The 27,775-nt window shown below is 43.9% G+C and overlaps 1 protein-coding gene across 1 annotated transcript; it reads left to right on the top strand.

Moving 5' to 3' along the window:
* Nucleotides 1-2,687: 2,687 nt before the first annotated feature.
* CREG2 (cellular repressor of E1A stimulated genes 2) lies at nt 2,688-23,045 on the top strand. The gene is made up of 4 exons (XM_069877074.1): nt 2,688-3,100; nt 6,395-6,564; nt 17,736-17,849; nt 19,300-23,045. Exons 1-4 carry the CDS (start codon nt 2,699-2,701, stop codon nt 19,445-19,447), a joined length of 834 nt encoding a protein of 277 aa, XP_069733175.1. The 5' UTR covers nt 2,688-2,698; the 3' UTR covers nt 19,448-23,045.
* The last annotated feature ends 4,730 nt before the right edge of the window (nt 23,046-27,775 follow it).

The following is a 27,775-nucleotide window of genomic DNA, read 5'->3' as shown; positions in this document are numbered from 1 at the left end:
TATGAAATTTGTCTCTCACGTGCACCAGACCTCATGAAGGAATTCCCTGAAACACCAGGAAACTAGGTTTTTCAATATTTGTAAAGAGCTTGTCTACAGGGAGTTGACTGGGCCTGGTCGTTACTTCAGGAAGGGACAACTTCTTCATTATTTTAAGAAGGGATATTTCCTGAAGCAGAGAAAAGCAGTCGTCAGGAGCTGAGCAAGCTTTCACTCATTTCAGTTTTGCAAATCTACATTTATTTTCCACTTGCATCTACATTTTTCTATCTCAGCTCAAGCAATGAAGTAGGAATCAATATTCAAAACGGTAGTATTTTAGTAGATGTAGACAGAGCCATGTGCTAAAGGAAAAGCTAGTCATGTATTCCATTTTGCTGATAAGATTCAGAGTTTGGTGGTGAAATTACATACTCTGAAGTATCTTCACAGTCTGAAAAATTCATTTGGGCCTTAAGGCTCATTATAAGCATTTTCACTATTCCTTCGCATTTTTTTACGGTGAAGCTAAAAAACAAAACAGAGGGCCTAGGAAAAATATAAACTAAAAATACTCAGTACTTCAGTCCACTTTTATAAATAGAAGTTTATATTCTAGATTAGATATGCAGCATATTCTCATGGAGCAATTAAGCAGTAGGTGTAACGGCAGACCGATCTTGTGACTTGCTCTTCACAGCTATGGAAAAGAAAGGTATATTAGATGTAATTGTATTTGCAAAAGGCAAAGGCTCCTGTGAAATTCATTCCTCCCATATCCTATCGAACCTGTACTCCTTAAATAATATGCATGAATGCAATGGAAGTTTACAAGCATATATTTTAAAGAATTATAAGTTTGTGCTGCCATATTGAAGGAGTCTACTGCCAAGAATAGACAAGAGGCAGGGATGCAAAAGCGCCTTTACTAAACAGGGCCATTGATAAAAACTCAAATACATATTCAAATCTTTGCCTAATTAAAAACTTGCCTGGGAAACATATAATTTAATCGCAGCTCCACATACTTACATGTCAAAATGAATCCCACAAAATGAAAACCACAACTAATGAGGTCTGCCTTTCTAGGAATTGAGGCCTTGCTGTTGCCCAACCCCAGTGACCAAATCATAGCATCACAGAATCATAGAATCACCAGGTTGGAAAAGATCCACCGGAACATCGAGTCCAACCATTCCTATCAAACACTAAACCATGACCCTCAGCATCTCGTTCACCCGTGCCTTAAACACCTCCAGGGAAGGTGACTCAACCACCTCCCTGGGCAGCCTGTTCCAGTGCCCAACGACCCTTTCTGTGAAAAATTTTTTCCTAATGTCCAGCCTGAACGTACCCTGGTGGAGCTTGAGGCCATTCCCTCTCATCCTAACATCTGTCACTAGGGAGAAGAGGCCAGCTCCCTCGCCTCCACAACTTCCTTTCAGGAAGCTTTCCCTGCAATGCGAGTATTCACATGGGGGTGTTTCCTCATGGATTCTCCCTTTTCTACCATAATAAATGTAGAGATTGCACTGCTTCCACCTTGCTGGTTTCATGTACCTGGTTTTGCAGTACATATGGAGAATTATTTTGTGAAGTACCTGCCTGGCTGCACACCTGACTAAGACGGTCCAGCAGCCACACAAATCCCCAGCAAATGACATGGAAACACAGGCCAGACAATGGGTTGAGAGCAGCCCTGAAGAGAAGGATTTGGGGGTGCTGGTGGATGAGAAGCTCAACATGAGCTGGTAATGTATGCTTGCAACCCAGAAAGACAACTCTGTCCTGGGCAGCATGAGAAGAAGTGTGACCAGGAGGCTGATGGAGATGATTCCACCCCTTTCTTTACTCTTGTGACACCTGGAGTCTCACCTGACGTAAGTACTCACCTGGAGTACTGTGTTCAGTTCTGGAGTCCTCAGCCCAGGAAGGACATGGATCTGCTAGAGTGAGTCCAGAGGAGGGCCATGAAGGGGAGGGGAGGGAAGGGGAGGGGAGGGGAGGAGAGGGCTCAGGGGAGACCTTACAGCAGCCTTCCAGTACTTAAAGAGGGCCTTACAGGAAAGCCAGGTAGGGGCTCTTTTTCAGGGAATGCAGTTTTTGGATGATGGGTAATAGTTTTAAGCTGAAAGAGGGGAGATTTGGGGTTGTTCAGCCTGGAGGAGAGGGCTCCAAGGAGACATTATAGTGACCTTCCAGTACCTGAAGGGGCTACAGGAAAGCTGGGGAGGGACTGTTCACAAAGGCTTGTGGGCAGATTTAGACTAGACGTAAGGAAGAATTTCTTCACAATGAGAGCGGTGAGGCACTGGCACAGGTTGCCCAGGGAAGCTGTGGCTGCCCCATGCCTGGAGGTGTTCAGGGCCAGGTTGGACGGGATCTTGGGCAGCCCGATCGGGTGGGAGGTGTCGCAGGGGGGTTGGAACTGGATGGGCTTTGAGGTCCCCTCCAACCCAAGCCCTCCTATGACTATAACCCCGGGGGTCACCCCTGCGGGGCAGCGGGGCCGAGAGGGGCTGAACTCCGCGGGCAGCAGCGGGAAAACCCCACAGGCCGGGTACCGCCGGGGTGTGGAAGGAGGGAGAGAGGGAGAATGGGAGAGAGGGAGGGAGGAGGGAGGGAGGAAGAGAGGGAGGGAGGGAGAGAGGGCAGGGAAGGAAGGCGTGAGGCTGCGGCGGGAGCGCCGGGAGGGGGAGCCGCGGCGGCGCCGCAGAAGATGTCGCCGAGGCGGTGGCTGCGGGCTTGCTGGTGGCTGCCGGCGCTGCTGTGCGGCGGCGCCGCGGGCTACGTGGTGGTCAGCTCGGTGTCGTGGCCGCTGCCCGAGGAAGGAGCGGCGGCCGACGAGCTGCACAGCTCTTCCACCGAGGAGGCGCTGCCGGCGCTGCTGGAGGAGCCGGGCGGGCTCTGGAAGCGGAGCTACCCGGCCTCGGCGCACCGGGAGGACGCGGCGCTCGGCTCCGGGCCGGCGGGGAGGCCGGCGGGGCGGGCGGCCGCGCCCTCCGGGATGTTCTCCTACCCCCGGGAGGGCGTCGGGGCGCCGGGAAGCGCCGGCACCGCCCGGTACCTCGCCCGTTACAACACCTGGGGCTTCGTGGCGACGCGGGCGGCGCGAGGAAAGGTACGGGAGCCCGGGATGCCGCGGGATGCCGAGCGCCGGGAGCTCCATCGTTCACTTGTGGGGGTTTGAAAGAAAGAATGTCCCTCCCATAGCCCGTTTTGTTTTTTGTAAAGTGTGTTTTTTTTCCAGCCACTTGAAGGTGATAACGTCTTGTGTTCGGTATGATCTGTGCCCAATAGGTGTCTCTTCTCCTGTCATGGAGTTTTCTTTCTATTTCAAATGCAAAGCCCCGAATTAGAAAGAGTTTTGACTGGTGCAAAGTTTTATAATAACATTAAAATCAGACCTTGGAAATTACTACAATATGCATAAGATTCTGGGAACATTTGAGTGAGGAGGCTGAGGGGAGACCTCATTGCTCTCTACAACTACCTGAAAGGAGGTTGTAGAGAGGAGGGTGCTGGCCTCTTCTCCCAAGTGACAGGGCACAGGACAAGAGGGAATGGCCTCAAGCTCCACCAGGGGAGATTTAGGCTGGACATTAGGAGAAAGTTTTTCACAGAAAGGGTCATTGGGCACTGGAACAGGCTGCCCAGGGAGGTGGTTGATTCTCCTTCCCTGGAGGTGTTTAAGGCACGGGTGGATGAGGTGCTAAGGGGCATGGTTTAGTGTTTGATAGGAATGGTTGGACTCGATGATCCGGTGGGTCTCTTCCAACCTGGTTATTCTATGATTCTATGATTTATCCATATACAGGTAAGGGGGAAATATATTCTGTCCCCAGCTCTTGTCTCGCTGCACACGACTGATGGGGATCGCTCCTTCGCGGTACCCAGGCCTGATAAAGGATGCTCCCTTTCTGAAACTCTGAAATGCATCTTAGAGAGTTTTATTTGCCAGCATTTTCAGTATCACCAGAAAGGCACAGGAAAAGCAAAATCTTTAACCAGATTTCTTTCATTCCTGCTTGCCAGGGATGGGTGTTTGCACCATCCAGCCTACTGCAGGGGGTGAGCGGGGCCCGAGGTTCCTGCACCTGCTCTGGGCTCTGGCCGTTACCTGGGGAAACGGGAGAGAGGGAGAAGAAGAAAAGCCAGCTCGGCTACTACTAAAACTGTCCATCCCGCAGTGGTCAAGCTATAGTAGCTTAAAGTGTGATTTCTCTGCCAGCAGCATTAAGCAAAATAACTGGGCTGTGCTGGAGAAACCGTCATGAGTGTTTCAGTATTTCCATTTTTAAAATGAAAGTTTGGAATTAGACACAGCATCCAATACTACTCAGACAAAAGAAAAAAAAAAGGATGAATAAATACACCTTCAAATTTTCTTGAAAGCTCTCACAGATTGATTAACATATAATTTAAAAGACAGGCAAAGTTAGCACATTAATTTTCATAGAATCATAGAACAGTTTGTGTTAGAAGGAACCTCAAAGATCATCCAGTTCCAACCCCCCTGAGATGGGCAGGGACACCTCCCAAGGCCCCATCCAACCTGGCCTTGAACACCTCCAGGGACGGGGCAGCCACAGCTTCCCTGGGCAACCTGTACCAGTGCCTCACCAACTTCACAGTAAAAAAATGTCTTCCTAATATCTAATCTAAATCTCCCCTCTTTCAGCTTAAAACCGTTACTCTTCATCCTATCACTGCACTCCCTGATAAAGAGCCCCTCCCAAGCTTTCCTGTAGCCCCCTTTAAGTACTGTAAGGTTGCTATAAGTTCTCCTCAGAGCCTTCTCTTCTCCAGGCTGAACAACAGTAACTCCCTGCTGTCCTCATATGGAAGTGCTCCAGCCCTCTAATCATCTTTGTAGCCTCCTCTGGACTCACTCTAACAGACTGATGTCCTTCCTGTGCTGAATCAATCTTCAGAAAGCTTGACTGACTTAGGGGCCTTTTATATTATTGTGAAATACAAAGCAACACGTTAAAAAAATATACCATTAAATAAATATATAGGTATGCATAAACGACGCGCAACTCTACATCAGTTTGTGAGAATTCCTATTAAAACGTATGATCTTGATTCTTCTGGTTTCACCAGAAACCCTCAGTGAAATGACAACCATCATGAAGTCTGCAGTTAGCTGTCTCTAGTTACAACACAGAAGTAATACAGAAAAATCAGATTCATGATAAAATTTGCAATTGGTGAGAGAGTGTTGCTGCTGTGAATGGTGAGTTATGCTCCCTGCGATCTCAGTTCTTTTTGAGAATCCACTTTAACATTAACCATGCGTGACAGACTGAGCATTTTAGGCGGTGGAGAAATGTCCTGCAATATTACTGACAAACTACTAATTTTTTTTTCACTCTTAATAATAAACAGATATTTTTAATTTCTAAGTCACGTAGCTGCATTAAAGCTGCATTACTTCTAAGGAATGCTAACAAGGTCCAGTTATAAGCATTAAAATTTTAAACGCATATGAACAGTAAAAATGAGAAAGGATGCAATCCAGGTGATATCATCCAGGGGTTTCTTATTAGCTATTCACGCTTAATTTGATTTTAGTGCTAAGGATTTACCAGTTACATTGAATTGTTGTGTTGACTCATAATTTTACTATTTAACATGTAATTGACCACGAGGAAAGAAATCTCCAAAGACATGAAAAAAATAGTAATTTAGTAAGTATCTGTCATTGTGATTTATAATGGTATGAAAAATCATAGCAGGAGTACAAATCATTACAGAGAATATTAATGTGTGTTACTACTGGGCAGGAATATTTTTGCTTGTGTTATATCCAGTGTGCGGACACAGGTCAGAGTATGGAAGAAAACTTTTTGAAACCTTGGCCCCTGCGTGTCCGTCCTTGCATGTGGGAGGAAGGTTTATTCTGGCTGGGCTGGGGGCTGAGACACACACACCTCATCCCCCACCCCTGCATATAGCTGGTGTTCCTACCCAGGCAGTAGAGCTGATGTCCAGCTTGACTTTAAACACAACTCTTGGTAAAACACCTTCCCCTCTCTCTGGGCAAACCAGTGCAATCACGTTGCAAACCAAGGTCAAAATGGGAGGGAAAATTAGTGGCAAATTTTGGAGTAAACATTTCTTGATGCTGATGACATTGATTTTAATGCACTTAAACATTTTCTTATTTGGTGGAAGAGAAAATGTACTATGTAGTGTCATGGACAGAAGAAATAGAGGAGAGATGTATTTTTGTAGATGCATGATTTATCTAAGATAGAAGAAAGTCTGTCTTACTCATGATGACAACAGAGAGTGTGAGACTGGGCAATGAGGGGTTACTGTCCTCTCTGCTAGAGCCCTTCAGGGAATCGGGACAATGTAAACTGTCCATATGCAAAGATATAACCAGTTGCTTATTTGAATTTTGCAGATCCAAGGCATGCCCTATGGGAACTGTTTACTTCTAAGTGATGGTCCTGTCAATAACAGCACTGGAATCCCTTTCTTTTATGTGACACCAAAGGATAACACTGTGGCAGATCTCCTGAAGAATCCCATGGCTTCTCTGACCCTGCCAGAGGCAGATGGAAATTTCTGCAGGTAACAGAGTTTTATCTGCCTACTACCACCTACAGTGAGAACAAAGTCCTCAGGACAAAATGCTGGGTCACCACCTTCAGTGCCTCACATTTATTTTTGGCTCTCACCATCAGCCATAAGCTCCTCCTTAGCTTTGTTTTGCAGTAGGCTGTCCCAGTAAAGCATGGTAAAGAAAAGAAGTGTCATTGAAGTACACTGTACCATCCAGAGCTGCAGTGGCTTTCAGCTTGCACAGTAACATACCTACATTGTAATCTCTTCTTGAAGGTGTCAGATAAAATCTATGTGTTCAAGATCCCATTATATAGCCCGTGGTGATCTAGTCAATAAAGCCCATATTATTTCAGGGGGTATCCAAGTCACGTTAAGGCAGGTACCTCTGCTCTGCTGAACAGCTCTGTAGGCCCTGCTGGTTTCCTTGACAAGAGCTTTAGTTCTCCAGAGTCTATACGGGAACCTCAGGCTCCCAGTTCACTAGTTATATACTCAGGACCATGCCACTGAGTCTTATTTCCACCTCTTCAGAGGATGTGATTGAATATGGTATCATCACAAATTTTTGGCACCTTGCATATCATAAACAGTCAGTAAACAACATCCTACATTCAGGAAGCCAGGTCTGAGATTTACTCGTCTACAGCCGGCCCCAGGTTTGTCTCTCCAGAGATAGTAGTAAGTTGACTTCTTTCTTCCTAATCATATGTACAATGAATAAATTCCATATCACTGAAGCTTTACATGTGTAAAATGTATGTAAATAAACTTGACAATGATTCAGTTTTCCCCTCCATGCTTGTCTCCTTGAAAAAGACATATCTCTGCCATATGTTTGTTTACAGTCAAACACGTAGCAAACTTGACTGGGTCACTCTTGTGTGAAGCATTATTTCCAAAGGCCTCTTTATGTGACAAGGTACGTGACATCAAAATTGTGTCAGACAGGGCACTGTTACCAAGGCAGATCTTAAGCTTAGAGAGAGGGAGAAGAACAGGAAACTACAGGCTGCTTCAGAAAGAAATGGGATTGAAAGCTTTTACCCCAACTTAAGGTTCCTTTTGGGGGAGGAGGGGTTTATCTTAAGAACTGGATCCCAGATTTCCCCAGCTGATGATTACCTTAGGTATGATCCCACCTCTCGAGCCCGCTAGCTGAGAACACCACTGGAAAAAGGAGTGAATGGCAAATATAAAGCACATTATGGTTGCACTTGTTTGTATTTGCCTCCAGAACACGCTGTCTGTTTTCTTAAGAGTTATATGATGGCAAAATGAAATGTTTCTTAGTCCTAAGCAGTACAAGTGATTTAAGACTTACATCACATTCTCATTGAATGGAAATCAGGGCTTCCTCTTGCAATATCAAACACCCGATAGGAACTTTCTGTCACAACATTTGTTAGGGCAGTTTGACTTCGAATGCTTGAGAAGGTCATCAGAGTGGTGAAGTTAGGACCAGAATGATTCTGCTTGATCCTTAAAATTGTTTCATTAAATATTTTGCATTAATTTCAAATTTAAGTAAATGTATCTGTTATTTCCTAACAGGCTAATGGAACTTACTGCTGCTTACAAAGCATTTTCAAACAAAAAGTGATCTGAATATCTAGACCAAATGCTTAAAAATGTACGTTAAGCCTCATGTCCTGCCATTTATGGCCTGTTTACACTTCTGAAAACTACACACCCAGTCAGGCACTTAAGTGTGGCCTTTTATCCCTGACTTTAAACATCCACTCTTGGAAGTCTTTATCTTTTATGTTTTAGTAACATCACCACCTGATCTACCTGTTTGGAAAGTGCCAACTCAGCAGCTAAAGAGAAATGCTACATGATTTGTAGAAATATTAAATTCATATATATCACAACCCTTTGAGAATATTTATTTGCTTGTTTTCAACTAAGTAACTATTAATTTCCCAGCTAAACCACTACCCTTTTTGTTCCAAGTGCCAGAATGTGCTGCTGTTTGTCTTGCAGTTTGGATTCTGCCACCTGACTTTTTTGTCCCCTCTGCAGCCTGATATCTTGCTTTCTGACAAGAGCTCTGTGGGCACCACCAGGGAGCTAAACCTGGACTTCCAAGACAGCTTAAGCCAAACTCATTACTAGTTGCCACATCCCTACTCTCCCCTCCTCTCCACCAGTCACCATGATGTGCTGTGGCCTCCGCAGTCTCCATCAGCTCTGGGCTTTGCCTGACCCTGAGTTGAAACATAAATCTGAAGAAATTTAACCCAATGACAAGAATAAGGTTTTATGCCAGTCTTTCTCCCTTTCTTCCCATGGCCACTACTGCTCCTGGCCATGCAATCCCACCCCTCCCTTCAGCTGACCATATGGTGAGTCTGTTTTAGCTCAGTGACCCAGCAGAAACCTCTTCCCTTTTTTTAATTAGATTTCTGCGGGGTTAGTAACTTGGATCCAAGAGCCAGAGGAATGCAAAGGAGGGGGAAAGGAGAAGGTGGAGGAAAACAGGACATCCCTATTTCAGCATGTGACTATACTCTGAATATTGAGCTTACTACCAAATTGAGTACGAAGATTCAGAGTCTAATCAGTGTTTCTAGCATTATTTATTTATTTTGTTCTTAGATTCCATTTGTTTTCATTATTTCTGGAGTTCTCATCTGGAACAGATGTTGGTTGGCATTAGTGCAAAGAACAAGCGATACATGGAATGAAAAGGTGGGGCATTTATTGAGCTGCAGTTTGTTTGTTTGCCCATAACTAGGAAAATATGAGCAAGCTTTGGGGATGTCTCACAGTCAGGAAGCGTGTCAGCACTGAAACTTTAATGTTATTCTTTCCTTTCCCTCTGTAACTAGGGTCAGAAATGAATTTACATTTTAAATTAGCAACCGATGGATGATTTTTACATTCCAAGTTAGCAACATCTTAAACTGCAGTCCTGTGAAGCATCCTACCATTACCTCACAGAAAGGGTTTCTGTGGGCAGCACGATCATGAAGAAAACAGCAAGGGTGTCTGGGCCCTGGTGCAAGTGTTTGGGGTTGCCTGTCCCCAGCACTGCCTGCAGCACTGGGTGTGCTGCTGGTAACACAGCTAACTCACTACCTGTGTTGTGTAGCCCAAGCACACTTTCAGGGTGTGCTTTACCTGATGAGACAGCCAGGCTGGGCCGTGCAAGCTGCACATGGCTTCCTTGGGACAGAGATTTATGTGGTGGCTCAGTTTTTGTCTGACAGGCTTCTTCCTCTTCTTTACTTGCACTGTATGAGAGATAAGACCTCAGGTTCTGCCAGTACTACAGTGGTATCCATGAGGTTTTCTTCCCAAATGAATGTGTCATTTCTCGATGGTTTTAACACCAAAAATTTTCTTCGTTAAGGATGTCATAATTGTTTTGGCTTCAAAATAATTATACAAAATAATTAAATGAATTTAGCTCTGCATGAGAAAGTTCACGTCCTTGTCAGCCAGCAATGTATTTGTAGCTTGTTTTCATGTAGAATTTTATTAGTATTTCATTATTAACCTACTGTGAGTTGTAAGGATTAAAATAAATGTGAAAGCTGGTCGATGCCTGTAGTCAATGCTCCTGGGAGTGTCTGGCACTCTGGTGAAAAATCCTTCTGACCTATTGCATGCAAAAGAAATCTCTGGCCTTTAGAAAGAAAATACAGCTGACATTTCAATAGTCTTCTTGTATCTAATGAGTATCAAGTGACTTGTGTGCATGTACATCAGTTTGATATTAAATTTATTTAGTAGCAGATTTCATTTCTTTTGTTTCAGAACAGACTCAAATTTCAAACCATGACAATAAATATTTTCGCTCTCAGGGATGTGAGGAATAGAGAGTGGCCTTTTTGGTACTCAAGCCTTAATGTTTAATCAGCTGGAGAGAAAATCTGAAAAGGCTAAACTAATAAGAGAAATAACATTTAATAATGAAAGAAAGAGAGCTGTGATGCATCTGAATAGGCACTAATTGCAAGACATAATAATGTTGCAGCTACAGTCTGGATTCCTCATCTCTGACCTAGAGATTGCCATTTCCCAGAGGGAGACGGGCTGCACTTCTCTGAGAAGGCTGTCTGATGGCCAGGCTACAGAAAACATTCGTTAGCCACTACATTGCATTTGATCTGAAGGCTGATAAATGGATAAGAGACAAGAAAAATTAAATGATTCAGGTCTATAAATAGACTAAGCTGGCATGTCTATGCCACAGACAGGCTGAAAAGAGTGAGTCTCACTCATTCTTATAGCTTTCAGAGAGAGCAAGACTGAGCCTGACATTAAAGAATAGAGCAGCTATTGTTCTAAACACATTTCCCAACACACAGGCTGCTCAAAGTATCTCTCTTTCCAAGTAAGCTCCCAGGCCTGCCTCATTACAGCTGCAGTCTGGAAAACAGGCAATTAATTTTAAACGTGTATCGCCTCCTTGACATCAGGTTCAGCACATTTGTAGGGACCAACTGCAGCTTTCTTTGAGAAGGAGCGGTTACACAGCTGCCATGAACTGGTTTTCACTCAAGGGGAAAAAGAAAGAAAAGCAATGAGCTTTGGGGTCAGTTCATGCATTTGTTTTCCTTTGCTGTTAGTTTGGAGGACGGTATTTCCAATCCACAGTGCAGACTGTGAGTGATTTTGAGGGACCCAGGTTCCTCTCCTGGTGTATGACTTGCATCAGGGATGGCCGTCATAGCCATTTTACCCACCATGCTTCATCTACTGTTCGAGGCAGCAGATCAGCACAATCAGGCAGATGTGTTCAGTGGATGTAAGCTGGCTCAGTAGGTTTCCTAAACTCTGCACTGAAAAGGCTGATGGAAGGCACTGAGCATCTCCAGCACTTCTAGGTACCACCAAGCCATGGTAAGAGGAGAGTAATTTGGTGGGTTAGGATCCCTGCTGATAGGCAGCATGCATAAACTGCTAACTTCATTCCTGTGCAATCCCGATAGACAATAAGCTTTCCATGGGTGGCAGACAACTTTTGAGATGTCAGTTGGCCATCCAACACGTAGCCATCTCTGGATTTGTAGAGTTGTTGTCTGTTAATAGAAGGATGAATGTAACAAATTTGGTGGTGCATCTTCATGCAAAGAGAAATGACGCATGCAGAAGACAAAGGCTAAATCCAGACATCCCTCAGTTTTTAAGATCCACCTCCTGGTCCTGTGGTGCAGACACATTTATAGTTCTGGTATTTATATTGGCCCTTTTCAGTCATATGCAAATAATTATGTCAGTAGCTGTTCCTGAAAAGTCTGTATTTAAAAAAATCAGGAAGATACCAAGTTAGAAACTCAAATATGAAACCTACTATCATCATGACCCAATGTACACAATATAGCTCTAAATTACTGTTTTTTTCCTGTATTCTTAAATAACCAACTTCCCCAAAGCCATTTCTAGTGAAGTAGTATGTGTTTCTCTGACTCTGTTTACAGAAATAGTTGCTGTGATTCTTTTTTTTTTTTTTCCCTGTGAATTGTCTATGGTTAAACTATATAAGAGTTTCCTGTCTGACACACAGAGTTCGGCCAAAGAAATGAGCTGTTATTGCCAATGAAGACAGACTAACAGATTGGCTTCACTTACAAATTCTTATTAAAACATCCTAGGAAGGATTACCTTCTTGGAAGACTGAAATTATTTAAAACACAAAACCAGGTATACTATGAATACAGGTTCACTGACATGCAGAACAGCCACTGTACTGATGCTCTTCAGCTCCAGAGCCTGACTTCAGATTCAGAACAGAAGACTGCTCTTCCAAAAGCAAAAGCAAAGATGTCTTTTAGCTATCTTTGCTGGCTCTTAGACGCGGCTGATAAAGAAATTCTTGTCAAAATCAAAGCAGGGCAGGGCAAAACTGCTCAGCCATATCCAGCTGAAGGCCAGCAACAGCTTTTCAGATTATAAAATTGCTTTCAAAAGAGATTTTGTTTGACGTTCAGGCCATGCAGATTAGCAGCACCAATACATTATTTCTGCTTCAGAGACTCTGGTAGTTAGTGGTAAGCAAATGAAATGTATGAGGAGGATAACTTGCTTTTCAAAATTAATCACATTTATTAATCAAAATTACATGCACTTTACCATAATTCTCCGGGGTTACAGCATTTCCTCCCTTCCTTTCTGTAGATTTTAGGGAACCAAAAAGTCCTATGATGTATCATATATACTAGAAAAGAACTCTGAGCCTCATGCCCAGTTTGGGGCTAGGCAAACAGAAGCCCTACACAGGGTGACAGGGTGCCTGCCTTTAGTCCCTAGGAGGTGACAGGGATGAGTGGTTCCAGCAGCCAGTCCCCACCTCCTAATTGCATGACTGAATGGCTGCTGCTGCTGCTGCAGGAAGGCTAGGATGCATGGAGGCAGCTGTTGCCCTTATGCCATGCATGAGCTGCATGCTCTTAAGTAGAAGAAAATGTAGAAAAACTGTTCTCTAGGGCTTTCTTGTTGATCTGTGACACCCCTTTTCTGCAACAGCAGAAAGCTGTTTTCCAACTTTTTTCTTTTCCATTCTGTTCAAGAAATAGAGGGGTGAAAGCAGTGCTTCCTCACAGACCAGGGAGAACTATGTTCAGGGGAGATGGAAAGGATTTATATATCCTGACAGGGAGGATGGAAGGCCATATCTCCTCAAGGGGGTGGAGAAGAAGAATGGCAGCTCCTTTGTGGGGAAAAAGGAAGCTAGGGGAAAAAAGAAAAACTGAGATTCCTCTCCATAGACCCCTGCTCCCTCCCGTAGTTCCTGGAGCATTACTGAACCCTCCCTGCCTTCCTGACTCTTCTTCCCAAATGCCTCCCAAATTCCTGTTTTGCCTTTACTGCTGATATGTGCCAGATCCATTTCAACTCAGTAACAGACTGCAGGGGCTGAGAATGAAGATAATACTCAGGGATATTTTTTGGTCAGAAACCAGGGGACAGAGCATCATCAGTCAAAGCAGAGATCTCAGCTGCAAAAGGGAATTCTAACAAAGTCCCAACATCTTCGCCTTGTGTGCCGGTATAACTACATCAGCCCGAACATGAGCTCATTAGATTTGGACTTGGCTAGTTGTTGTATGGGAGCCTTCTAATTAAAATCCAAGAGATTGCTAGTGTAATAAACTATTTAATGAGTAGGTGGCACTGTTTACTCTGAACCACTCTTGAACCATGACCCAGATAGTGCAGAAGTGGTATGCAGCAAAATAAGGCTGACATGTTCATCAGCAATGCACTTCATGGCATTGCATTGCTGTTGGGAAATATATTTCGCTTGGACATAGACTTCTTCTTAAGCTCAGTAAGGCTAGAACCTTTTAAAGGCTCATACTCTCATCTCGCATACTTGAAATAGACAGCTGCCTGGACTGGGTTAAACTTTGCATACCTAGTTTGCTTACCATAAACAGAGGAATGGAGACAATCAGTTCTCTTTTCATAAATCAGATGAATAACTAAGATAATCTCTTTTAATGCGCTGTGTTCTTATAAAATGTATAAACTGAATCTCTTCCATTTTAATCTGGCTTTCTTAAATTTCTGCAACAAGATACGTGTTTTACATAAGCATAAAAAAATAAATGTGTTCCCTATTGCTTGGTCTCCTTCCAGAGTTCTTTCCTTTCTCTTCACCTCAGTTTGCATTTTATCATAGACTTCATGAAATCCTCTCCAGGGAGGCAGAGAATCTGATTCTGGTAAAGACAGGGCCTGACAAGCCACCTCAGGTTTCCTCGACAGAGAGACAGTGTCATTGTCTCTCCCCATGGCTTTGCCTCCCCTTCAGCCTTAGTCAGCAGTGCACAAGTGTTATATAAAGCCACTCCTCTGCACCTACAAGTTCTTGTGCCAGCAAAGGTAAAGGGAACCCAAGGACTGAAAGCTGAATATGTGTTTATTTATACAGAAGGCAAGAAATTACTAGTGAATGCATGACTAGACCTCTATGGATGTGAGGGAGGAATACTGATTTATCCCAATTTTACCTTTATTATTTTTAGTAAAAATATGAGGTATATCCCTATCTATATTCCTTTACTACCAGGAAGCATAAGCCATATTTACATTAGTTGCACCAGTAACACCAGTGAAAATTCAAGACCTGTTCACAATCAAGGTAGAAGTGGTAGCTCTAAGCTTACTGATTTTTTTGTAGTTCAGAAAGTATAAAAGTAATCATGCATTATTAAGGAAATACTACGCCAAACTATGCAGAAACAGATTTACTTCAGAATATGAAGGGCTCCTTTGATAAAAAAAAATACTCTAATGCTATAATGTAAGATTAGAATACCAAGTTCCTATTCTGAAACAGAAAACCTATGATAAGAGGCAGCAGTAAAAGCAAAGCCAAAAAAGTATAAAAATAACACAGAGTACTCAACTCAAATGTATCATTGCCCTGTTCAGCTCTTGCAGAACTTCATTTAACGTAATCTTAATAAATAATTTGTTTGTTTCACTTCCCAGAAAAACAAACTGACCCTCCAGAATATTATTCCAATATGCAAAATTCAGTTTGAATAACTTTAACTGGGAAGGATAGTATTGTATGTATCAATTAGAGTTATACCCTGACTGATGAGAGAAGAACATAGAGAAAACTGCAAACAGAAGAAGGAGCCAGGAAAAAAAAGAAAAAAAAAACAGCAGAAATAAAACCATTCCAGATATGTATGCACAGTGAGTGGGGTTTGTTGTCAGCCAGACATGCGGAGAGCCGTTTTTTCTGTAAATCAGTTAAGAGTCACACCTGACACCAGTCCTATCAGGCAAAACCATCTCAGCAAAGGCAGACAGGGTCATTGTTTAATCACAGCAACATCAGGTCTATTGTCTATTCAAAATCAATATACAGGCTTTTAGAATAAACTGGTACTTGTACAAAAGGAGCAAATGACTGTAATTTGAGGTGACAAACCAAAATCCCTCACTGCTCCTGATCACACCCAAATGCATTGCCTTGATCCATTCTGTGAAATGCAGATGTCATTTAATAGCAATCCCTTTCTAATTCCTCTCTGAAAGTAATTAACAATGTCTTACCTAGGAGCTATACCCAAGAAAGGCATTTGCAGATATGCCTGCTTTTCCCAGCTCTTCAGATGTTTTATGGTACTGTTAGGTTCTGGAGGAAATGTTTCCACACACACACATACATAGTTAGTAGTTTAAAGCAAACTTCTGAACTGATATTTTGCTATTGTGAAGTCCCTTCCATGTCTTTAAAAATAATCTTGTTAAATCTGTAAAGGTATGTAGAGCTGTTGATGAAGTATTGAGATTAAGCACAAGTGATAACAATGGATCAGGAGATAACTTCAAATGGACTTTAAGTCTCTGCTATGCAGGGCCAACCATTGCAAGAGCATGAATCTGCTGTCTGCTGGGTATGCAGGGGCTCGGCAGACACCCTTTGTCTGTACGATTCAGCTCCTCTCTCTATAGCTGCAGACATTGTATTCACCTATATTTATTCATGTTTGGTGAGTGAGCTTCTCCTTGGACCATGGACGCTGAACTGCCATACAAGACCCAAAGCCTATGCAACAGAAATGCCAAGAACTACAGATGTCCCTGGGGCATGGAGCTTTGCCGCTAAGGGACAGGATGTCCTCTGTAAGCCAGCTGGGAGACTTGGACCTTTAGCACACAGTAGGAGTTAGTGTTGAGGATCTACAGCATGCCAAGGTGACCAGGTAGACAAGTTTGTACTCTGAATATACAGTCAGAAATAAACCCAGTGCCAGGGCAGGGAATGCACATTTTCAGGTACTCAGAACACAATTAATCTATTATTTCGTAATAATAAAAAATATGTACTAGAGAAAATTAGTTATTGATGTGAACTGAGAGTTTAAGCTTGATTTTTGGCAGCTTCTGTACCTCCCATGATGGAGGGAAAGGAGTACGACTAACAGTTTGTCCAGAGGTCGTTAAGCTGAACATCGCATTCAGACAACGCTGCTCCAGACTGAACAGGATGCTGAATAAACATCTCAGAGATGATGTGAATGCAAATGGCTCTTTGGAGCTCAGGGTACAGATGGTGCCATGTGCTTCCTGGGCATAGCTGAGTACCCATGAGCTCGCTATACTTCCTTGCCTGTCTCTGTGTTCATGTGCCAATCTGTAAAAGCAGATACTTAATCCAGTGAGCTACACAGTCTTTCATAACCATCTGGGGGGGAATCTGCAGGTGTTAAATTAGCTGCGGGAGGACGCCCATATGTTTCCTGCATGCAACAGACACATATCGAGAATTATAACAACAACAAAAATTGCAGATTGCATGCAGTTAAGGCTAAAGGGCTCAAGCCGAGATCTTTAAGCAAATTCGCACTCAGATGAGATGCAATTTACTGTGATTTGCTGCTTCTGATTAAAACACAGAGAAGAAGAAATGCAGTCTTCATGTCCTAATGTATTTTTTCAGGCTTATGTTCTTGTGTGGGGAGACAGTCTCAGACTGCTGGCAATGGGACTTAGGGATGCTCAGCACTTACCAGGATCAGGCCTTCGCAGTCTTTTCATACAACTTTTTATTTTGACTGGTCAATTTACTTCTGATTTATAACCTTGTATTATATATGTCAAGAGTCAGCAGTTGCCACACAGCTACTAATGGGAGTTATTTATTATTACTGTATAGAAAGAGCCAAAGAGACACAAGTACCTTCTGTTCTGAAGGATGAAAGCAGCTGGGGAATTTTTTTTAATAGACCTTGTCCCTTTGGTGTAAAGCAGTTGAAAAATGGGTAAAAAGTGAACAGAGATTGAATTTCCAAGGCAGGCACAAGGAAAAGACCTTATGTTTTACATACAAATACACACACATATGCTTATTTTGTAAGCACAGGCACAGATTAACCATATCAATAATTCTCTTCAGAATCCTGAGTTCAGGTCTGTACATGTATCTGGGCAAACAGCCATTTTCACATTTTTTACACTCTAACATATATTAATATATTTTTAAGAGTATAAATTACGATTAAGCAAATCCCTACAACAGAGGTCTCCTCCAGGTGAGTATTCCTTCAACAGCCCTACTGAATATTATAGCTGGGTGTAGAGAAGACCTGCAAGGCTTGACAAAATATTGCAGCTTTTTATATGCAAGCAGGAATTCGTATTTCCCCAAAACCCTTAAAAAAGAAACCAAACTATTACACATAAGAGTTTTTCTCTGTGTACAGAAAAAATTTAATTGATCCGGAGGATCCAAGGTGTGCCAGGCTGACTCTCATGGGACAGATGGTCATGGTGCCTCCAGAGGAAGTGGAATTCGCCAAGCAAGCAATGTTTTCCAGGTCTGTATGTAACAGGCACGTAAATAGAGTGCAACCCGCAGGTTTGATGTGGCTGTTTGGTACAGAAAATCTGAGAAGTAACAATCCTGATCTTTACCTTGGGGCCATGAAGCATGTTGGCTCTTGTGTGGCTTGGAATGACAGGCAGAGCTGTGCAGCCTCCTTTTAACTCTTGAGGTAACGAAAATATGGAAATGCAATTAGTCAGTAGTGTTGGATTCTACTAAGGCACATGGTTTATAATCTGGGAATTATGAAAATATTTCACCTGGCTCGAAGAGTATTTGCTACCTTCCCCATCTTAGGACAGGTAGTGCTTTTCAGTCACAGCCCCCTACTCAGAGACAAAGCAGAGCTCTGCTGCCTTTGGGATCTCGCCTGTTTGCAGAGTAGAGCTCACAAGTTTTAACACCTCTCCTGACATTCCACAACAACTGCTACAAAAGCTGTAATAAGTGTCCCATCAACAACAAAAATGGGACCAGGGATAGACAGGGGCTGTATTGGCACACAAGCCATTTTTTACTAACTTTGCAGTAATCACATTCCTCTGTGAGCCAGAGTCCACTAGCACCTTGGCAGCAGATGCTGGGAGCAAGAGCCAGAATGACTTCGTGGGGGTTGCTGCAGCTCACCCCATCCAACGCCAGCAGCAGCTGGAGCCACTGCCCAATGCCACAGTCATGGGTGCTCAAAAGGATAACTCCGAAAATGGTAGGAAACCCCAGCTCAGCCCAGAGGTTGCCAAACTAACCATCTCCTCTGCAGGGACAAAGGAGTGCTGGGCCAACCCTGCCTGGACTTGCACTGCTTTACCCTACGCTCCCATGAGCACCATGACTCAAATTGTACTATCTGCTCCATGCACCTCTGCTGAGCATCCCACAGCATCCTCTGCAGATATACTCACCGGGGCTTGGGGACCAGACATCTACACCTACCATTGCTGGCAAGTAGGGTCTCTTTGAGCTGTCTGTAAGGGCAGGCCCAAGAAATGAGACAGAAATACAGGATGAGAAGCCTGTAGCAGACTCAAAGAGGCTGTGCTCCGCTCGCTAACCAGTGCTATTAGCTCTCTTGCTGAACCACAACAACTGCTACCAAAAACATATTTTCAGAATACTGCTTCCTTCAAACAGATACAAGCACAACCCTGAGACACATTCAGAGAATCTCTCCTAACTGTTTTTCAAACAACATCTGCCTTTAGAGATGGGGTTCTGCAACGGGTGGAGGTGGTGTTCACTGGCTGCCTTTGGTGCACTTCTCTTCAGACTGGGGTGTTAAAGATCATAAACCTTACTGCAAGGGAGGGCAAAGAAGATGAATGGTGGTGGATGTCAGATCTCAGGTTTCACTCTAGCTGAGCATGCTACACTACAGAAAAAAAAGCAGATAATGCTTATGCTTTGGCACATTTTTTTTAATTTTATTTTCTTTGTCCTTCCAGGCATCCAGTGGTAAGAAAATGGCCTCGCAGCTATGAGTGGTTCTTCATGAAAATGAACATTGAACACATCTGGCTCCAGAGCTGGTATGGAGAAGTTTCTGCCATAGCAGTGGAAGAGTATTTAAAAGCAGTTCCCAGTAAAGGATGACCAAATGGGCTTTGAGACGGAAATCATCTGAGTTTCCATTCCGAACACTTAAAATTTCATGCTGGATGGTTACTTCAGTGATATTTTTCTTGCCCTCCCCAAAAGGCTTCAAAATAGCCCTGTCTTACATGGAGCACAGCTAAAATAAACCAACACAGACTTTCAAATTATAAAGGACAGGTGGATACCAGCCCTACCCTGCAATGTACAAATATGTCATTTCAAACAGGCAATGTATCATCTTGAACACTGCTCAAAAACACTTTGTAGCTGTTTGTTTTGTCTTTTCTTGCTGTGCATCCACAGGGAAACTACAGTATGTGCTAAACATAAGGTTCTCATTTACAGAAAAAACAAATGGTGTATTCGAAAGCCTCTATATATTGTGGAGGTGTTACTACTGCTTGGTCTCCTTTGGTTTGTAAGTACTTCTTAAGATAAAGTTAATAGCTGCAATGTTAGATACTTAAGTTTTAAAAAATTATTTTGCTAAAACTCTCCTCGTTTGCTAAATTATATTTTCTACATGTGTTTTTCCCCTAATTATCTAATTTGGTATTTCACTTGGAAATTGAGCAGAAATTATCTCTTTTAGCAGAAAAAAAATGCAAGCAGCTCAAACAACATGCCTCCAGTATAACTTGTCTCTTACTGACACAAAGCTCGTTAAACACGTTAAAGGCCCAAACCAAATCAGCCCCACAAGGATTATCCCAACGCAAGTATAAATATTCTCATAAGAAGAATTTAAGTAAATGTTCTCAGCTAGCCTGTTCCTGTTATGAAACAGGAAAAGTATTTTTAATAGCCTGTAGTCCTGATTTTTTTTGCAGCACTTCTCCGGCCACCACTTTATTTTTAACTCATTTGTGGAACTGATTCTTGCAAACCATCCCTAACTCAGCTAGAGGTGGAGCCAGTCCCTTAACTCTGTTTTCAAACCAAGTTTTAAAGGGCTTGTTTGTGGATTTTTTTTCTAAAAGAAAAGAACTCCAAAGATAGGTAGATATTTAATGAAAAACTGATTTTCCTAGTGTGGAAAGAGCAAGCTTTGTTGCAAATACTTTATGGCTTCTCATGTGATAATACCGAAAGAATTAAAAGGTCTTCTATTCATCTTCAGCCCTTTCTCTAGATACCCTGGTAAACTTATTCTGCAGTTCCTAAGGGTATTACTGTAACAAAGGTCCCATGGCTAACCTGCCAAGTCATTACACAGTTTGCAAATTGTACAGCTGTTCTCCCTGTTACATTAGGAAAGAAATACATTGAGATGAGGCTTCTGTGCCTGTGGGGAAGGTCTTCCAGAATCCTTGGGAGGGCATCCAAGCTCTGGACACCAGCCCACACCATAATGGGGCTGAAGAGGAGCCTAGGTCCCTGGGTGAGTGACCTGAGCTTGTACAGGTTAATCCCTGAGCAGAGCTCAGAGGCAGCTGCTGAGCTCTGACCAGCTGGAAGCCAATTAAGTGTAGCTGAGCTGATTTTGCTTCAGGCATGGAGAGAGGAAGTCATTCCCTGAGCAGAGCTGGGCACCATGCTGGTTTAACTACCGGGAATCACTTATAGCCCTTGGGCAAGTTTAAGACTCCAGGCATCACTACCATTCCTGATATTCTGTGAGAATCAAAGACGAATGTGGGGGAGGGGAACTTTGTTTAGACACTTGGTAAGCATTTTCTTTTTTCTTGTCGCATTGCCAGAGACTCTGTTAGTTGTGCAGATCTTTTGCAGAGGTAATTACACAAAAGGAGGAAGCATCCTGCCCGAATCTATTTCCTTTTTTTTTTTCTTGGCAGATGAGCAACATTTTCCCATTTGAGTTTGCCCCTGAATCTGGCACTGGGTAGTACTGAAACGGAATGGCCCATCCTGTACAGATTTATAGAATATAATCCTCCTTGATTCATGTCGTTTTGCCGTGGACATCTTTGTGGATTTTATACGTTGTCCATTAGGATTTATGGGACTTTTAAAACTGAGTTCAACACTAGAGCCTGTAAGGGAGTCTTCACAAGTCTGACGTTTCTGTTCAACTTTAAGTACATGTTTTGTTATCGCAGTTCACTGCTATTCCCATAGAAATCTGAACTGCCTATTCCCTCCCCCACCCCTAAACACACACACACATGCACACACACACACAGAGATTAAGCAAATCCAGTGCATAAGCTTAATGTTTAAATAAGCTGAAGAAGAGAGAAAGAATTTTAGAAATACAGGTATTGCTGTACTCCCAATTTCACTTACATCCTTAGACAGCCTGTTAACAGTGACATGGTCCTCTGTCCTGTCCATTAACTTATTAACATCCTTGCCTTAAAGCAGTAAGGGATTTTATTAGTGATGTTCAGTAGAACTTTAACTGTTTAAGAAGTCAGCATGCACTAAGAAAAGTTTTGAATGTACAATACCCAACCTGCTATGGGCTGTCTCCTTGCTCACTGAGACTAATTTGAGTTTCCTCTCTATAGTAAATTGACACATTCATCAAGCAACTTTTTTGTATAGACCTGCCATGAGGCTCTTGACAGAGCTTCAAAATATGAAATGGGTATAGCATGTAATGTGACAAAAGGGGCTTCATCACAACATGCCATCTTAAATCACTTGTTCTCATTTCATGCTTCTTTCTACCAAGGAATAGCTACAATGAAAGTCCTTGAAAGTCTGTAGAAATTAATCAAAAACACGACTTGCAGGTTTTGAGTGGCATTTTCTGGACTAAAAAAAAGGGGAGGAGATGGTAGTTTACTTAATTGGGCTTCACATTATTAATTATGCACTAGTTGCGATTTTTCTTTAAACTGATGAATGTCTCAAGTGATGTCAGTAATCACATTATAAGTGATGCTTGTTAAAGCTTTTAACCCAAAGAGTGATATTGAGATATAATAAAATCACACTTCCTTGAGACTGTGAAGGGTTTGATCTGACTCCAGTTCAAGTCAATAGCAAAAAATCCTATTTTTTTGTTGTGTTTTAATTATTAGATCAAATAAGCATTTTATAAAAGGTCTTAATAAGACTCTATGAAATTATAAAGCATTTCAACTAGCTGATGTGTAATTTATTTCCATGTGTTCTTTATTTTAGTTATTTCTGCAGCTTCCCCTATAAAAGCTTGTTGTGCAATGTGTAGTATTTAAAACTTTAACTGTGGTTTTGCAATATTTAAGAAATGCATTTACTCATGTCTGTATACTTGCTGAAAAAAAGGAAGACAAAGTTCTAAACTGGGGTTCTCAGTTTCTGCTAATTCGTGCAAACGTAATGCATGTACAGGATATAAGCCCAGCTAGTTTGAACTGCTGATTGTATTTAACCAAATAATACTCTGTTCCTGATGAAATTTTCATCACTTCGGTGGATGAAATGCAACCTGTCTCATTTCTGGATGTGTACTGCAATTTAAAATGTATTCTGGTTTCTAAAGATACAGAACATTGTTAACAAAATGCTGATCAAGAAGAAATGCAAATAAAACAAATTCCAAAGTGGAAACAGTAGTGAGAATATTCTTAAATCTGCAGTACAGCATTACTCAGAGTAACTGACCTTTTGCTGACAGCCATTATAATTTCTATCTGATCTGAACATCTGCTCTTTTTTTCTTTTTTTCCCCACTTTTCCTGAACCAAGCTAATTTCTCTCAAAATACTTGTGGGAATTGAGACTCAGATCTGCCTTGGTACAGCCTTGCTTTTCTCTGGGGAGTAAGGTCTAGCCAAGCACCTTTCATCTTTCCTTCATCTTCTCATTACTGTCAGATTTGCTTTCACCCTGGCAGTTAAATGTCAAGCTTAACAACGTTTGCTCTTCTTTTCTGCACATGGGTACTGAGCACTCACCTCTCAGGTGTGCATTAATGGTGTTTTGGAAGTGTCCTCAGCGCTGTTTGTTCTGTTGCTAGCCTTGCTCTTACAAGGTCTTGTTACAGCATGTTCTCTACTGTTTGCTTTCCTCTGGCACATTTTCTTAAGCCAAGGCTGACAATATACTTTTTCATCTTGCTTTCCCACATCATCTCCTATCAACAAAATTCAAGCTCTCCCACTACAATTCCCACTACATATAAAATAAAGATTATGGGAAACAGCCTGTGTTTCCTATTTATGCCTTACAGTCTTTGTCTTGCACTGGTTGGGCTGCATTCACTGTGAGGACCGTGACAACAGTTTCCTAACCTGTACAAATCACAGTCAACATCAGTTTCCTATTTTCAGTGACTCCATGTTCTTAAAAGAGTATTTCCTGCAGCTGTTCTTTTCCTTTGTATTGACTCTTTTTTACTTTTATCACATTACCTATTCTGATTACACCAAGCACCTTCACTTTTTTACCAAAAAAAATCTTGTTTGAACAACATTTTTGGATTCACTGAAGTATTGTCAGTGTGTTTGATCTGCTTTTTACCAAACAATGAATTCATGCTCCTTCCAAATTGTCTGTCACTTGCCATCCTTCAGCAGGGCTCACCCTTTACCTGCCTCTGCTCTGCCACCACCTCCAAATGCCCTGCCCCATCTAAGGCTTTCATTCTCCTTCGTTGCCTTATCCTCTTTTTTCTAAGTTTTTCTTCATTACCTCTAATTCTTGTGCATTCTTCCCTCAACTTCGGAGTCCTTTTCCACAGCCCCTTCCATGCTGCTTTGTCTGCTTAGTCTTGGCTGTACTCTTGATTGTGCTACTTTAATCTTGTTCTCACGATGCTCAAGGGTCCTAACACTGCCAAATCTTTTGGGAGAATGCTGAAGAGTTGCTTTAAAGTATAGTTTGGGTTTGAAGTCTTTCTTCCTTCCCTCCCTCCCTCCCCTTCTGCACAAACATATTCCAGGCTCCACTAGACCTTGTCTGTTTCAGCAGCCACAACATATAATCATGATTATGAAGTAAAGGATAATACATAAGTCTGATGATGTTGCTTGTTGACATAGGTTAAAAATGTATGATCACCCAACTGTTGACTTCTTGAATGAAAAACTTGTGTGTGAGACCATTGAAAAAGGAATGGTTGCTGGTGGAAACAAGCAGTGCACATCAGAAACTGGAAAAGTGCACAGATGTCTTGTATGAAAAATAGGCAAGACTTCAAAGGTGTTTATTTAAGAAGAGGTATATATCAAATATTTCTGTTTAACAAAAATGAATCCATAAAACAATCATGTTTATTCTGTACCTTTATCTCTTATTTCAATACATTTTTCTCCAGATTTTTTTTCTGCTTGGTACCTCTTACCATTTTTTACCCTTCTGAAATGAGGTCCCCTCGGCACAACACCACAGGCATCTTCTCTGTCTGACCTTAGAGCGGCTCTGCAACTTTTCACTGCCTCACTGCACACTCTCCACAGTCCCACTGGCCGCTGGCTGCCCCTGTCTTCCCTCCTCTCCTCCCACACCTGCCTCCCCTCTCCCTGTGCCTTCCACTCATGATGCATGCACTTCACTCTCCACAGAGGGCATGATATGTTCCCCAAGGGGGAAGGAAAAGAGCAGGGGCTGATTTAAGTTCACATGTCTTTTTTTAGTCATTTTTACTGGAATCCCTCTTTGTAAACCATCCTATCTAAACATTCTTGGGGTCAGCCATTCTTGGGGTCATTGTTAATACCTTAACAATGATCTGGATGAGGGGATTGAACGCTCCCTCAGTCAGTCTGCAGACCACACCAAGCTGCGTGGGAGTGTCGATCTGCTCGACTGCAGGAAGGCTCTACGGAGGGATCTGGACAGGCTGGATCAATGGGCTGAGGCCAATTGTAGGGGTTCGGTAAGGCCAAGTTCTGGGTTCTGCACTTCAGCCACAACGACCCTGTGCAGTGCTACAGGCTTGGGAGGAGTGCCTGGAAATCTGCCCAGCAGAAAAGGACCTGGAGGTGCTGGCTGAGAGCTGGCTGAACATGAGCCAGCAGTGTGCTCAGGTGGCCAAGAAGGCCAGCAGCATCCTGGCTTGTATCGAAAATGGTGTGGCCAGCAGGAGCAGAGAATTGATTGTTCCCCTGTACTTAGCACTGGTGAGGGGGCCCCTTGAATACTGTGTGCAGTTTTGGGCCCTTCACCACAAGAAGGACATTGAGGTGCTGGAGCACATCCAGAGGAAGCCAGCAAGGCTGGTGAAGAGTCTGGAGCACATGTCGTAGGAGCGGCTGAGGGAATTGGGATTGTTTAGCCTGGAGGAGGCTGATGGGAGACCTTATTGGTCCCTCCAGCTGCATGAAATGAGTTTGTAGCAAGGTGGGTGCTGTTTTTAACTCCCATGTTAACAAGATACAAGATGAGAGGAGATGGCCTCAAGTTGCACCAGGGCAGGTTTAGGGTGGATATTAGGAAAAATTTCTTCACTGAAAGAGTGGTGAGGCCCTGGCACAGGCTGCGCAGGGCAGCAGTGGAGTCTCCTTCCTGGAGGGCTTCAAAAACCACACAGATTTGGCACTTGGTGCAATGGTTTAGGAGGCACGGTGCTGTGGAGTTGATGGTGGGATGGGATCTTAAGAGGTCTTCTTCAACCTTAACGGTGCTATGATCTGTACTACTTCCAGTATCTCTATTCCCTTCGGACAGCCAACCACGATCACCTGGCTTCATAGAACAGGTTGAGTTGGAAAGAACCTTAAAGTTCATTAATTCTACCCCATGGGCAGGGACACAGGCTTGTTGTTGTGCCCCAAATGCCGGGTCCTGCACTTGGGGCACAACAACCCTGTGTAGTGCTACAGACTAGGAGAAGTCTGGCTGGAGAGCTGCCTGGAGGAGAGGGACATGGGGGTGTTGGTTGACAACTGACTGAACATGAGCCAGCAGTGTGCCCAGGGGCCTAAGAAGGCCAATGGCATCTTGGCTTGCATCAGAAACGGCGTGACCAGCAGGTCCAGGGAGGTTATTCTCCCTCTGTACTCAGCACTGGTGAGACCGCTCCTCGAATCCTGGGTTCAGTTCTGGGCCCCTCACTACAGAATCACAGAATCACAGAATAACCAGGTTGGAAGAGACCCACCGGATCACCGAGTCCAACCGTTCCTACCAAACACTAAACCATATCCCTCAGCACCTCGTCCACCCGTGCCTTAAACACCTCCAGGGAAGGTGACTCAACCACCTCCCTGGGCAGCCTGTTCCAGTGCCCAATGACCCTTTCTGTAAAGAATTTTTTCCTAACGTCTAGCCTAAACCTCCCCTGGCGGAGCTTGAGGCCATTCCCTCTTGTCCTGTCCCCTGTCACTTGGGAGAAGAGGCCATCACCCTCCTCTCTACAACCTCCTTTCAGGTAGTTGTAGAGAGCAATGAGGTCACCCCTCAGCCTCCTCTTCTCCAGGCTAAACAACCCCAGCTCTCTCAACCATCTGGAGCAAGTCCAGAGAAGAGCAACAAAGCTGGTGAAGGGGCTGGAGAACAGGCCTTATGAGGAATGGCTGAAAAAGCTGGGGTTGTTTAGCCTTGAGGAGGCTGAGGGGAGACCTCATTGCTCTCTACAGCTACCTGAAAGGAGGTTGTAGAGAAGGGAGCTGGCCTCTTCTCCCAAGTGACAGATGATAGGACGAGAGAGAATGGCCTCAAGCTCCACCAGGGGAGGTTTAGGCTGGACATCAGGAGAAAGTTTTTCACGGAAAGGGTCATTAGGCACTGGAACAGGCTACCTAGGGAGGTGGTTGAGTCACCTTCCCTGGAGGTGTTTAAGGCACGGGTGGACGAGGTGCTAAGGGGCATGGTTTAGTGTTTGATAGGAATGGTTGGACTCGATGATCCGGTGGGTCTCTTCCAACCCGGTGATTCTATGAAGGACCAGGCTTAGAAGCGCCACCCACCACTAGCAGTCACAGCTCAAGTGCTCTCCATTCACGGGCAGCCCCACGATCCGCTTTATCTCGCGCCCGCCAGCCCCGTCTCCCTCTTTATTCCCCCATCCCTCTTTATTCCCGGCATCCCTACGGGGAGGAGCTCACGCCGCCGGGGCCGGGGAGCGGCAGGGCGGAGCGGAGGCGCCCCATGCTCCGCCTCCTCCCTCCGCCTCCTCCCTCCACCGCGGGGCCGGGCGGGTCCACGCGGCCGAGCTCAGCGGCGCGGAGGCGTCTCCTCCCGGCTGGCTCTGCGCCTCCGCCTCGCCATTAGCCGCGGCGGGCGGGGCTCCCTCCCACCTCCGCGCACGCCCCGCGGCCGCTCCTCCTCCTCCTCCTCCTCCTCCTGTAACTAGCGGCGGGCGGGCCGGCTCCGCCCAGCGCGGCGCGCGGTCACCTGCGCGCGGCGGCCGCGCGGCGGAGCAGAGCGGCTCGGGAGCCGAGTCGAGCCGAGCCGAGTCGAGTCGAGCCGCGGAGCTGAGGGCGCCCTCGT

This window comes from Phaenicophaeus curvirostris, chromosome 1, assembly GCF_032191515.1.
Source record: "Phaenicophaeus curvirostris isolate KB17595 chromosome 1, BPBGC_Pcur_1.0, whole genome shotgun sequence".
Taxonomy (NCBI): Eukaryota; Metazoa; Chordata; class Aves; order Cuculiformes; family Cuculidae; genus Phaenicophaeus; species Phaenicophaeus curvirostris.
This window is presented reverse-complemented; position numbering and strand designations above follow the sequence as displayed.

Excerpts from the sequence above, each read along its gene's own strand:
- CREG2 (XM_069877074.1), top strand. The coding sequence starts at position 2,699 with ATGTCGCCGAGGCGGTGGCTGCGGGCTTGCTGGTGGCTGCCGGCGCTG. Across the intron at positions 6,565-17,735 it reads GCAGATGGAAATTTCTGCAG|AAAAAATTTAATTGATCCGG; the intron begins GTAACAGAGTTT and ends CTCTGTGTACAG. Across the intron at positions 17,850-19,299 it reads AAGCAAGCAATGTTTTCCAG|GCATCCAGTGGTAAGAAAAT; the intron begins GTCTGTATGTAA and ends TTGTCCTTCCAG.